This window comes from Physella acuta, unplaced genomic scaffold (assembly GCF_028476545.2).
Source record: "Physella acuta isolate Inbredline_101_S28 unplaced genomic scaffold, ASM2847654v3 ptg001507l, whole genome shotgun sequence".
In the NCBI taxonomy this organism is placed as follows: domain Eukaryota; kingdom Metazoa; phylum Mollusca; class Gastropoda; family Physidae; genus Physella; species Physella acuta.
This window is the reverse complement of record NW_026733022.1, coordinates 140917-155298: the sequence shown is the minus strand read 5'-3', so window position 1 is coordinate 155298 and position 14382 is coordinate 140917. Positions and strand designations below refer to the sequence as shown.

The following is a 14382-nucleotide window of genomic DNA, read 5'->3' as shown; positions in this document are numbered from 1 at the left end:
ATTTCATTCATTTGATTTAAAATCCATTTTTATCAGGCTCGAGATATTTATTTTACATTTAAAGTTTTTATAAGCTACGTCTAAATGCTGTATTAATTGTATACAACTATATTTCTTTTGATTTCTTTTGATTTCTTACAGACTGGATTAAGAAACAACATTTGCCCAAAATTGTAAGTATTTTACTATGATTCCTATCAACTTCATTGGCTTAGTTAGTAAATATGTAAAATATTTTACGCATCTGAGATCCATAAATCCATCATATTTTGATGATCCCCGCTCATTTTTATCTTTTGATATATGTTCCTAATAATGGCGGCGTGGTCGAACGGTTGAGCGTTGGTTGTTAGTTTGAAGATATCGAGTTCAGATCTCGGTTCGGCTTTGTGACTGTATGACGTCACTGAGTCCACATATCTCTGATGGCTACTCAATTTACGTTGTGGAAAATAAAGGCGGCTGGGCATAGTGCTGACCACAACATTCCTTCAGAGGTCGAGGTCAAGAAATATTTCAAATTTGTTTTTGACTGCCGGATAGATGGCTAGGTCTAATGAGGAAATTACTTTTCTTTTGTGTATATATATGTACGATTATTTCAGATGTATCAAGACGAAAGTATGACTGACGTATTTGAAAATCGTCGTCTTGTGATGAAGCAAGCTTGTGAGTCCCACTGGGCGTTGAACCTGGGTAAAAAACTAAACACCTGGTCCATCCTCTACGACAACCCAAAGAACATGGTGTACTGTCACGTTGCCAAGGCCGGCTGTACCACGTGGGGTCGGATATTCAGCTTCATCAGTCGTGCAGATGAGATGAGACGGCTGAATATCACATCCCCGTTTGAAATACAGCGTAGAAAAGTCCACTATGGGCCTTTGCTTCCTATTGGAAATAAAAACTGGGATAATCTAAAACCTGAACTTCCTACCACGGCCAAAAAGTTCATGTTCACCAGAGATCCGTACGCGCGGCTGTGGAGTGTGTACCTGGACAAATTCTACTTGCCAGATTTTTTGGGTCAGGCGTACGTTTTCCTCGGATATCTGTAAAAACAACGTCAGTTTCAGTGAGTTTCTCTCGCATGCCATGACGTCAACTGACAACCATATGAGAACAGTGGCTGCAACCTGCAACCCGTGTGAGTTCGACCCGCACTTTATCGGGAAAATGGAAACGTTTTCGCGAGACGCCAACGAGATTTTAAAATATTTCAACTACATTCATCTGTTAAGGGATATCGACTTTGTCAATTATACAGTGATAGAAATCTATACTATCCTGTCAGACTACTACCTGAGTTACAAGATGCATAATTTAACCAAATGTTTGTCAAATAAAGAGTTAGTCAGAAGTATGTGGTATGTTTTTCAAGCCAATGGTCACATACGATCAAGCTCTCAATTTCCCGAAGACCTTCCTGATTACACTGAGCCAACTGTTCGCACAGTTTTAGAGAACTTGGTTAGGGGAAACCCGATCACAAAAGAGGAATCCCAAACACAGAGACGGTCGTCACTTGTCGAAGCGTATAAAACTGTGACGTCTGCGCATGTCAGAGCTATTCAAGAAAAATTTCAAGCTGATTTTGAAATGTTTGAGTACGACATACGACCACCAATTTAGTTCAAATAAAGATTTTACAAATCGCAATAGACTAAAAAAGTTTGATAACTTGTAGTAAGACAATTGATCTTAAATTTTCTCATTAAAATTGTATTTAAGAATTAAAAAAAAAATTGCCGAGAATACTGAAATGAGACATAGGACAATTACTATTGTTATATATGTTAGGGGGATTTAGTTGTTCGAGAAAGAGGGATCATCTGGATCCCACTTCTGACACCAAATGTTACGTGGGGGTTGTTTATTATATATATATATATATATATATATATATATATATATATATATATATATATATATATATATATATATATATATATATATATATATATATATATATTTCCATTCCATTAATCCTCATTACTCCCTGTGAAGTATAGGGCAGCAACGAATCTCCGCCTTTCCACCCTGTCCTGGGCGAGCCACTTTAGTTCATGCCAGGTTTTGCCAGTAGCCTGTACTTCTTCCATCTCCCCAGTGGTCTTCCTCTATTTCTCTTTCCGGGTGGGTTCCACTTCAGCGCCATGTTGGGGAGTCTTTTTTTTGCTCATGCGTAGGACATGGCCCAGCCATCTCCATCTCCTCGTTCGAACTTCTGAGACAATGTCGTTTAATCCTGTCCTTCGCCATATTTATATATATAGATGTATATATATATATATATGTATATATATATATATATATATATATATATATATATATATATATATATATATATATATTATTTTATATATTATATTATATATATATATATATATATATGTTCCGGTCAAAGCCCGAAGTTGGCCAAATCACGCATTGGCCAATATCGCCTCCTATTGACTGGTCAAAGTCCGAAACTTTACTTGATTTCGGCCTTTGGCCGGTCAGCCCAGTCCGAGGACTGGCCATGGTGGACAGGATATATATATATATATATATATATATATATATATATATATATATATATATATATATATATATATATATATACATATGTTTGGTTTGATGTTCCATATTTTACTATTTTGTTAAGTTGCTTCTTAACAATTTCCTGTGTAATTGTATTTATCCCAAATTTATAATTTATACCTTATAAGATGATGGGATAAAAATAAATAAAAGTATATCAAATTAAAGAGACTGTAGCCTGGAGGTATGTTGATGTGGAGCTGTTCCAGATGTTTTATAACAACAGATTGGCAATTCAAACAGATTCATCTACATGTAAAGAAAAAGTATTTCTTATAAAATACAGTGATTTAAAGGATTTAAAATATATGCATGTGAACCATTTCGAAAAATTAAGTTTCAACAATTGAAGTTATTCTGGAGAAAAGCAACGTGAATGTTATATTAGTCACAAATCATTTTCTCAAAAGGGTAATCTATTTTAACATAAAGTTATTAATACTGGAGTTAAGGAGCATGGTAGTAATATTTGCCTTAAAATGTATTTTCAAAAGACTTCTTTGATTATGATGAAATTACTCATACTGGAGTTAATGAACATGAGTGTAACATTTGTCATAAAACAATTTCTCATAAAGGAGATGTATCAAGCCATAAAATAATTCATGATAGAGAAAAACCATGTCAATATATTTGTTATTAAAAAGTTTTCTGTTAAAGATAACTTTATTAAACCATAAACTTATTCATTCTGGACTTAAAGAATATAAATCTTATATTTGTCATAAAAAGTTTATCAGACATCAAACTTGATTTTTAACAAATGCCTCAACAAAAAGATATCATAAACATAAGCACATGAATAGAAGCAACCACAACACGTAGGACACACACCACCCCCATCCCCTTTCATTTTGTTTTTGCTTAGTGCAACTTAAATAAGTTTAAGTGTTTAAGGAATGCGGTCAAATGGAGACAACAATGAAAATAACAGAGGCGTAGCGGGGGGGGGGGGGGGGCGGACATATGTTCCCGGGCGCCGCCTAAAGGGGGGGGGGAGGCAAATTGAAAGTTTGAGGGGGGGGGGGAGTGCAAATGAAAAGTTCGAGGAGGGGTGCTAAATCGAAAGTTTGTCCCCGGGCGCCGGGAAGGGTCGCTACGCCTGTGATAAAGGTTTATGAATTTGACAACTAACATACTCTTGTCTTATTTCAATAATTGTTTCTGACAATAGAATTATTAAGAAGAGTTCAATGAATGTGCAAATGTCGGGTTCGGTATCTCGGTAGGTTAAAAATCACTGACCTAGATATCAATGTTGGGCAAATGAAAGGGTAGATCAATTAGCTGCTTAGTAGGTTTAACTAAACACAATTTATTAGACAGACATCAAACTTGATTTTTAACAAACGAGGTAGACGGTCAAAGGGAGACAATAATGAAAAATACAGCACAATTCAAAACAGCACCACTTCTTTCCCCTTAATAGTGTTTAAACCTTTACCAAATACTCCTGTCTTATTACATGCATATGACGACGTCTCTATGGTATTAACGTTGTTATAAATTCTTTATCTAATACAGCAATTTTTAGCCACTAAGAAAAACTATTTTTGTTGATAATTAGTTACTAATTTCTTTTTTTTAATAACTCAACTTTATTTTTTTTTTGGTAGCTGATGGCCCAGAAAGTCCACAATTTTACTCCAGGCACCTCCCGTTTGTTTTAATTAATTTCTATACAATATCCATATAAAACTAATGAAGTAAGCATGATGTCCTCTGCACGATGGTAGGTTTGTTTTTTTTTTATTGTGGTAGTAACAACAACACACACACACACACACACAAATTAAAAAAAAAACCAACAGACCTCCAAAGTCTTTAAAGAAATCAACTATAAAAAAGGTTAATCATCACAATCATCAACTAGTCTTTCACCCCAATAGCTTGCAACCTAACAACGTATATTCGTACTTAAAATTCACAATGAATCAACTAACAACGTACATTCATACTCAACATTCACACTAACCCTCTTATTCACCCCTAAGTCCGGTCTATTACCCAGGAAACACGTCCGTTCTAGTTCTTCCTATTCTGGATTTATGCTTCGTGCCAGAACCAGAGTTTAGTCTACAGTCTTGCAAGTGTTTTCTGGTCGTATTGTCCGGTCATGTTTCTTGGGCTCCGTATCTATTGGCTAACCCTGGAATCTGAGAATATTCCCGAAGGTCGATAAGTCATGTCCTAGCTTTCAAAGTAACAGTCCGTCCTCCCCGTACATCACTCTCAATCTCGCCCTGTGCGACGTAAATTACCTGTTGCTGCTAGTGAAGGTCCCGCAGCCCGTGATCAAAACCTGGTCAGCTCCAGATACTTTAAGGGCGATGGCCGGTGGGTCGCTATTTAACGCCTTAGGTGTCAAGATCTAATCGGTGTCTGGGCGGTCAAGCTCCTTGCTACCCAAGGTCTGCCTGACCATCGTTTCTGCTATCTTGGCACAGCAGGTACGATCACTCTGGACACGCCCGGGTTGATAAATGGGTACAGGCGATGTCGGTCAAATCTCGCGGGTGGTCGCGTTGTCCCCACCTCTAAAACAGCAGGACAACTATTGTCGGTAGCTTCCCCTAGTTACATACAGATAAAGGGAATCAATCATGAAAATTATTCCCAAGTAAGACAGTATTAGTTTTTTCCCCTGATTTTCTAAAATTACCACTGCGTCAAACCTATACAAACAAGGTCGTCATTTTGATAGATTGCAAAATATATTTTTAACCTATTAAAAGGGACATATTTATAAACTAAGAGGAAAGCCTAACAGATATATTTGCTTTAGACATGAAGTAAGTTGACCGATTAGTTTACTGGGGTACATTCTTTTTTATTTAAATAATTATTCAGCAATTAGAAAATATTATGATGGCCCAGAAAATTGTGATAAGAAGTAACAATTATAAAACTACATTTATTATGTCGTCCCAAATTTCAAATCAGGAGTGAGTTTCAAATTTTTGCCCCAATTCAGACAAAAACCCCAGAGTCAAGAAGTTTTTAGAAAAACATGATTAAGCAAAACAAATTATTCTTTCAAACTATGGAATAAAACAAATATAAAAACCTTTACAATAACAAGCTTGTAATAAATACACTGAAAATACTAAAAATAAAAACAATCTTGCTTTCTTAAATAAAAGCTTTGGTCGCCCTATGCCGCTATAGCAACTACAAAAGGGACACGGTGACTAAACCAAAGCCGGGTTTGCACTCGGCACCCCTGCGTTAGTATAACCGATGTGTATTCGGTATACTATTACTGAGGGTGCTTAACGTAAACTCAATTATTTCATACAGTATGTATTGTGGCGTCTGAGCGTTAGCGTAAACGAACCCGCGCCCCATAAGCTGTGACCCAAGAATTAAAGAGCCTTATTTGTTTACATTTGAATAACTAAGTTTCAGAAAACAATGTAACGCGTTTATAAATACAAGATTGATTTAATATTGGTTACCGGTTACCAGTAGCGTAGCGAGGGGGGGGGGGGGGGGGGGGCGGGGGGGGGGGGACATATGTCCCCTGGCGCCGACCTTAAGGGGCGCCAAAATGGGTTGGAAAAATAAATTGAAAGGTTGAGGGGTGTGTAAATCGAAAGTTTGAGGGGGGGGGTGCGGTGCAAATCGAAATCTCAAAGGGTGGGGGGTGGAAATCGAAAGTTTGAGGGGGGGGGTGCAAATCGAAATTTTGAGGGGTGGGGGGGTGCAAATCGAAAAGTTTGTCCCCGGGCGCCGGGAAGAATCCCTACGCCTCTGTCGGTTACACATTGATGAATTACTCATAAAATATGACGTCAGCCCTCGGCAACGCGCGTTTTGGGTACGCTAAACTTTTATGAAAATTACTGCATCATTCACCCGACTGACATGAAATTTAGCTAGGTTGTTAAGTACACACTCATAAACGTTTGCTAATTACCAGCTATCAGAACATCCATGCCCTCAAATTCTATCGAATGCTTATTAAGGGGATATAACCAAGCTAAGATGAGTGTGCTGAATTTATAATGGACTGTTTCCCTTGTCAGACAGGCTGGTGGTTTAGTTTAAAACCCGGATCTTAGCAAAATTCAACATACGTTACACCGTTCGGCGGATGCATTTTTTTTTTTAAATTAATTTGTAGGTCTGTTTTTAATTATTGTATAATGCATATAGGAGATAAAATCTGTGTCATTTTTTTTTAGGGCCTAGGCCTATCCGCAAGTTGGACTGTTACACTTTTCTGACGCGATGCACATTATTATCCAATCGCAGGATCGGAAAATGAGGTCACTTCTCTTAATAAAATAGCCTACATTCTACATCATTCATTGGAACGCCTGACGTGATGAACCCCTCCTAAAATTCTAGAATCGAGCGAGTAGAATCACTGATCGATTTTTTTGTTGTGTTTTGCTATATCAACTGGAAAATGTAAGTTAATGCTAATCTACTAGATCTAGATCGCAATCTATCTAAATTTAAATTATTTTAGTAGCTTTTAGACTCTTAGTTTACTCTTGTTGTTATTAAACTAAGCGGAACAAGGGAAGATAACTTTCAGTAAATTCTGTTTAGAATCTAGATCTAGACCACGTGTTCCCAACCTGGGGGTCGCGAAGGGCTTTCTGGGGGGTCGCCAACTGGTATACTAAACCTTAGTAATTTGAAACAAAACATAAATATTTAGAAGAATTTTTGAAATTCGGCTTTACTAACATCACTGGAAAGGGAATAGAGAAGAAGCAAAGCGTACTGTACAAAGTTGTTCTCAAACACGAATCTATGAAATCTTCAAAACTAAAACGTCATTTAACACGAGTCATTCGAAACACACCAAAAAAAATATGGAGTTTTTTCGTCGGTATGAAGCTAGTTGTAAACGTCAGAGACTTGGTCGAACAGGAAGTTTTCACCAAGGAAACACAGCATTAGTGCAAGCATCACATGAAGCCGCGACAGAAAATGCCAAGCAAAAAAAAAAAAACACAATAGGAGAAAATCTCATCAAACGCTGCATGTTGAAGATGGTGAAGTTAATTCTTAAATGTCCGTAGATGTTAAATAACACATTTTTATTGAAATTAAGCTTTCACAATTGTTTGCTTTTCAAGTTGATAAATCAACAGACGCGAGCAGAGGCGTAGCGAGGGGGGGGGACATATGTCCCCGGGCGTCGACCTTAGGGGGGGCGCCAAATTGAAAGTTTGAGGTGGGGGGGGTGCAAATAAAAAGTTTGAGGGGGGGGGGTGCAAATCGAAAATTTGCTCCCGAGGGGGGCGCCAAATTGAAAGTATGTCCCCGGGCGCCGGGAAGGGTCGCTACGCCTCTGGACGCGAGTTCATGTTCGCAGTTGCTGGTCTTTGTCTATATTTATTCAGATGATAGCAAAGAAGAGTTGCTCTTTCGTGAAGATAGCATGGAGAAAATAAATACGTTTTTTTTTTAATTGGATGATTAAAATGTGTTAAAACGGCTCTGAGGGTTTGTACGGATGTTCCACCATCTATGTTTAGGTCAAAATCGGGCTTTCAGAAAGCAGAAAAGATTTAGCTCCCTAACCACTGCCCTCACCAATCGCCATCAAGACTCCATTGCTAGTATAAGTCGTAAATTATATAAAATCTGGAGCCTTCAAAGAACTGAGCAAAAACCTAAATAAAGATCATGAGGTTCTGCTCTTCTACACTACAGTGCGCTGGCTGTCAAACGAATTGTGAATCGTGTTTTTGAATTGAAATCTGAAATCAAATTGTTCTTGGAAATGCAAAGGAAACAAGACCTTTTGGTATACTTAAAACGACATAGAGTGGTTGGAGAGAGTATCATACCTAGCAGATGTGTTCCAACATCAACATAAGCATAACCTGAAGCTTCAGGGAAAATTAACGAATATTATCACATTCCATGATAATCTCGGGGCATTTTTATCAAAGCTGCAAAATCGGCGAAGAAAATAAATCTTGGAAATATTTTAATTTTGAGAAACTCTGCAGTGTGGTAGATGAATCTAATTGTGAGATAATTAAAATTTTGAAAGAAGAAATTTCTGGACATCTTGAATCTATTGAAAACAAACTGCAGCGCTATTTCTCTGAGCTGAAAAAAAAAAGAATTTGCATTGATGCATTATCCAATCTCTTCTTCCCTTGATGTTGCCAGCATTCCCGATGAATTACAAGATGAATTCTTTGATTTGTAGAATGATTCCGCGTAAGACGAAAAACTTCAGACACAATTTTGGTGTAGTATTAACTATTTATATCCAAACGTAAAATTGATTGACTTTTCGAGAATATAATTTTATTTCGAACACTATTTTTCGATTAAAAACAAAATTAAGATAATGATAATGACATAGGTTGGCGTTAACAAAAAAAAAGACTTTAAAACAAAAATTAACCGCGAATGTTTAGTGAATAGTATGCAATTTTACTCATGGTATTAAAACAGTTATCAAGAGTAGTTCATATTGAAAGTCTACTAGAAAAACTAATTTTAGTGCTTATTGATTCCCATACTAATTTCGGCTTTTTAATTCTATGGGGGTCGCGGGTCACTTAATTTTTATAAAAGGGGGTCGCCACTCGAAAAAGGTTGGGAACCACTGATCTAGACTCTAGATCTAACAGTTTAGATTTAGAATTTTAAAATCGCCTTTTTCAAATACCTTTTCTTATCAATTCAAAATAAATATTCCATTATTTTCTATTCTCCAAATCAACAACATATTAATATTATTTAACATCAACAGAGGTTCAACTAAGAGAAGGTCTAACTATACTACTATACTAAATTACTAATAGGCCCTATTAGTAATAGGTAATAATAAAAAAAATTACAATAGGCCTAAATATTAAATTAGTAAATAGTAAAAAATAGGGTAGGCCTAATCTAAAATTCTATTGTTTTAGGTGCGTAAAATCATCGGCCGATGCTAGTAATGTGCAAAAAAGTTGCCTCATTGTCAAGGCTTTAATACAAGAATATTGTGATATATGTGTGTCAAATATTTTAGATAACTGAATAATAAACCAAAATCAAAGGCTAAATCAATAGGCCTGGCCTATAGGCCAGAAACTAACTTTAAATTTAAACAGCAGTGTTTGCGAGCAAGATTTGCTATATAAACAGCGGCCTTCTGTAAGTTAGAGTGGTTTCCCCTGAATCTCTAACTATAATTTTACCAAAAAAGATTTAAACAAGATGGCTGCTAAAGTAAATGAGCTTGGCTGCATCTGATGGAAACATTGCTAGTCTTTATTTATTTCTGAAAAGTTTTAATAGGATATTTTAAAATCAGGTACATTAATGAAACTTTGAAACATTTATGTAACTTTCAAAAAAAAAATCATCCTAAAATTGCGAATAATTACTAAAATTTAATGAGTCATCTTTTTTCACATTACTAGTCTCGGCCAATGTTATGTACCTAAAACGGTAGATTACCAATAATATGCCTACAGATAGGGCCTACATTTAATAATTTTAATGGAGGCAACAGAGTAAAACCGTAAAAAAAATAAAAATAAAAACTTCAACCTAAAAATAATTCAGAAAGTTAATATTTTTAGAATCGATGCTATAAAAGTTGCAAATACACTTTAATACAGAAAACTTGAATATAATTTGATGAGTTTAAGGCTACATTTCTATTTATTTTCATCAAGCCTAAGTTATAACCAGATGTTTCGTTAGACACACATTACAGGAACTCCATGATCGATTTCAGCCCCACGTCATAGTTATTTGTTTGTTCAAGGATTCTCGTCAACTCGGCCGCCTCCATTATTAGCAAAAGTTAATTAAAAGCAATGAATGATTAGCAAATAACTGTCTGGAAACAGCCCCAGTAACTTTGTTACCATATTTGTTTTTGGCATTTTGTGTAATTGATACAGAGATATTTCTTTGATTCATCTCAGAGGTATTGATAGGTAAATTATTATATACATATCAGCACATCTACAAAATGGGTAGCATTTGAATTGATTAATTAGTAATAGAAAAATTACTTTATTATTGCCAATTTAAAAATATGTCGCAAAGTATAAGATAAGACATATACAAGTATAAAAGTGCACTTTAAAAATTCAAATAGAGTAGCTTAACTTGGATTTATAACATTGCAGAACTTTACCAATTAAATATTAAGATAACTTAAAACTCTTTATTAATTATTCTATTTTCTATTTCTGCTCTCAAATAAATATTTAATTTTTTTTGTTTTTTAGCTTTCTGTCTAAACCTAAAAAGAATGGAAGAGGGAGAAAACATTGCAATAAGTTTTGAATCTAAATCAGATGTGACAGTCAATTCAGATCTTTTAAATTTTGAGGACATCAAGTCAGACGAATCAACATTATCAACTTTAGAGGACATAAAGCCAGACATACTATCAACATATTCTAGCTTTGAGGACATTAAACCAGTTGTGTCAGCATTTTCAACTATTGAGGACATACAACATGTTGTCACATTTGAAACTTCTGAAGATGAGAAGCCATATGGTTCAAATATGCAGATAAATAATTCAATACATTCTGCTATTTATAGAGAAAAAGTGACTCTTTTGAGTTCAGAGATTCACAGTGATTTAAATTTAGATATATCAAGTTTAAATAATATAATTTACTCTGCGGAAAAACATGAGTGTGATATTTGTGATGAAACATTTTCTGTGAAGCAAGGGTTATCTGAGCATAAGATTACTCATTCAAGAGTTTATGAGAATGGTATTTGTCGTAAAAAGATTTCTCAGAAAGGTCATTTAAAAACCCATAAAACTTTTCATTATGGAGTTAAAAAACATGAGTGTGATATTTGTCATAAAAAATTCTCTCAGAAGAATAATTTAAAAACCCATAAAACTATTCATTCTAGAGAGCATAAACAAGAGTGTGATATTTGTCATAAAAAGGTTTCCCTGACTTACTTAGCTCAGCACAAAAAGATTCACTCGTTGGTACGGGTAAATGAGTGTGAAATTTGTCACGGAGTTTTTGTTAACAAACATGTATGCAAATCTAAAACGATTACTGCCAGAGCTAACAAGTACGAGTGTGACATTTGTCAAAAATTGTTTTCTCGAAAACGTGATATGTCCCAGCATAAACTTGTTCATTCTGAAGTTAAAGAGAATGAGTGTGATATTTGTCATAAAGTTTTATCTCGAAAATATGATATGGCTCGGCATAAAATCATTCATTCTGGTGAAAAACCATACGAATGCAACATTTGTCATAAAACTTTTTCTCTGATGGAAAACTTTACTAAGCATACAATTATTCATTCTGAAATTAAGGAATATGAGTGTGATATTTGTCATAAATTATTTTCTCGAAAATATGATATATCTCGGCATAAAATTATTCATTCTGGAGTTAAAAAACATGAGTGTGATGTTTGTCATAAAAAGTTTTCGCTGAAGTATTTATATGAGCATAAAAAAATTCACTCGAAGGAAATGACAAATGAATGTGATCTTTGTCATACAATTTGTTTTAATAAGAGTGATTTGTTTAGACATAAAAAATTTCATTGTGAAGGAAAACAACATGAGTGTGATATTTGTCATAACAAATTTTCTCTAAAGAAAGCTTTATCTAGCCATAAAATAATTCACTTGGAAAAAAAGTACGAGTGTGATATTTGTCATCAAAATTTTTCTTTCAAGCGAGATTTATCTAGACATAAAATTATTCATTTGAAAGAAAAACCACATGAATGTATCATTTGCCATAAACAATTTTCTTTGAAGCTTACTCTATCTAGACATAAAATTATTCATTTGAGAGAAAAACCACATAAATGTAACATTTGCCATAAACAATTTTCTTTGAAACATACTTTGTCTAGACATACAGTTACTCATTCGGGAGAAAAACCACATGAGTGTAGCATTTGCCATAAAAAATTTGCTTTCAAAATAAGTTTATCTAGGCATCAAATGATTCATTCTGGAATCAAGAAACTTGAGTGTGATATTTGTCATAAGAAGTTTGCTTGGAAAAGTACTTTAACTAGCCATATATTTCTTCATTCTGGAGAAAAGCCACATGAATGTGACATCTGCCATAAAAAATTCTCCTTGAAGGATGCCTTAGTTAAACATAAAATTACTCATTCTGATGAACAACACGAATGTAACATTTGTCATAAAATATATTCTCGGAAAAATTCTTTATCTAAACATAAAAGTATTCGTCATAGAGTTAAGGAACACGAGTGTGATATTTGCCAGAAAAAATTTGCTTTAAAGTCCCAATTAACTAGCCATAGAATTCTTCATTCAGGAGAAAAACCATATGAATGTATCATCTGCTATAAAAAGTTTCCTCTTAAGAATAGTTTATCCAAGCACGAAGCTACTCATTCTGGTGTTAAAAAACATGAGTGTGATATTTGTCATAAATTGTTTTCTCGGAAATATGATATTTCTCGGCATAAAATTATTCACTCGAGAGAAAAACAGTAAAATGTGAAGGAGATTTATTATAAAAATATTAGTTGTAAGGCTGTTTTACTCATTGTCGAGAAAAACAGTTTTTATGTAACATTTCTTGTTATGTTTTCTTATAATTTAAAACATTAATTATCTCATCGTGAACAAAAATTAAAATAAATATTATGTCTGTTACATGTTTGGTCAGATAATTACTCATTTTGGAGGCTGATGTATGTAGTATGTGTTGAAAATAAATGTAAAGGAACTTCAGTTTTTTAAATTTAAATATAATATTCATACTTTGTGTGTTGGTAGACTTGAATATTTTTCATGAACACTATATCCATTATATAAAAAATTGGTAGAATGTTATATATAATTTTTTTTTTTAAATTGTATTCTCCGACTGCCAAATCTATAAAAAAAATAGAATATTTAATTTTTTAAATAAATTGTAATTTATGTAGATTATGTATTGTACTTAAGGTTCACTATTTTGCATGGTTTTTATTGTCACCCAGGTTTCACTGCCAGAGGAGGGGAGATACCCCATACAGCCCTCTATGTAGTTTACTGAGATACCCCATACAGCCCTCTATGGAGTTTACTGAGATACCCCATACAGCCCTCTATGGAGTTTACTGAGATACCCCATACAGCCCTCTATTTACTGAGATACCCCATACAGCCCTCTATGTACTGAGATACCCCATACAGCCCTCTATGTACTGAGATACCCCATACAGCCCTCTATGTACTGAGATACCCCATACAGCCCTCTATGTACTGAGATACCCCATACAGCCCTCTATGTACTGAGATACCCCATACAGCCCTCTATGTAGTTTACTGAGATACCCCATACAGCCCTCTATGTAGTTTACTGAGATACCCCACACAGCCCTCTATGTACTGAGATACCACATACAGCCCTCTATGTAGTTTACTGAGATACCCCATACAGCCCTCTATGTACTGAGATACCACATACAGCCCTCTATGTACTGAGATACCCCATACAGCCCTCTATGTAGTTTACTGAGATACCCCATACAGCCATCTATGTAGTTTACTGAGATACCCCATACAGCCCTCTATGTAGTTTACTGAGATACCCCATACAGCCATCTATGTAGTTTACTGAGATACCCCATACAGCCCTCTATGTACTGAGATACCCCATACAGCCCTCTATGGAGTTTACTGAGATACCCCATACAGCCCTCTATGGAATTTACTGAGATACCCCATACAGCCATCTATGTAGTTTACTGAGATACCCCATACAGCCCTCTATGGAGTTTACTGAGATACCTCATACAGCCCTCTATGGAGTTCACTTTCCATGTTGGATCCTTAACCACTGTTGA

General features: G+C 35.1%; 2 protein-coding genes across 2 annotated transcripts; both read left to right on the top strand.

Annotated features, from left to right (window-relative positions):
- Positions 1 to 623: 623 nt before the first annotated feature.
- LOC131928480 (carbohydrate sulfotransferase 12-like) lies at positions 624 to 1632 on the top strand. The gene is made up of 2 exons (XM_059284543.1): positions 624 to 1026; positions 1295 to 1632. The coding sequence occupies exons 1-2, from the start codon at positions 624 to 626 to the stop codon at positions 1630 to 1632; spliced, it is 741 nt and encodes a 246-aa protein (XP_059140526.1).
- A 5281-nt stretch (positions 1633 to 6913) lies between these two features.
- LOC131928485 (zinc finger protein 260) lies at positions 6914 to 13694 on the top strand. Its single transcript, XM_059284549.1, has 2 exons — positions 6914 to 6999; positions 10800 to 13694. The coding sequence occupies exon 2, from the start codon at positions 10823 to 10825 to the stop codon at positions 13040 to 13042; it is 2220 nt and encodes a 739-aa protein (XP_059140532.1). The 5' UTR covers positions 6914 to 6999; positions 10800 to 10822; the 3' UTR covers positions 13043 to 13694.
- The last annotated feature ends 688 nt before the right edge of the window (positions 13695 to 14382 follow it).

Coding starts and splice junctions, on each gene's coding strand:
- LOC131928480 (XM_059284543.1), top strand. CDS start 624: ATGACTGACGTATTTGAAAATCGTCGTCTTGTGATGAAGCAAGCTTGT. Junction 1,027..1,294: donor CTACTTGCCAGATTTTTTGG/GTCAGGCGTACG, acceptor CTATCCTGTCAG/ACTACTACCTGAGTTACAAG.
- LOC131928485 (XM_059284549.1), top strand. CDS start 10,823: ATGGAAGAGGGAGAAAACATTGCAATAAGTTTTGAATCTAAATCAGAT.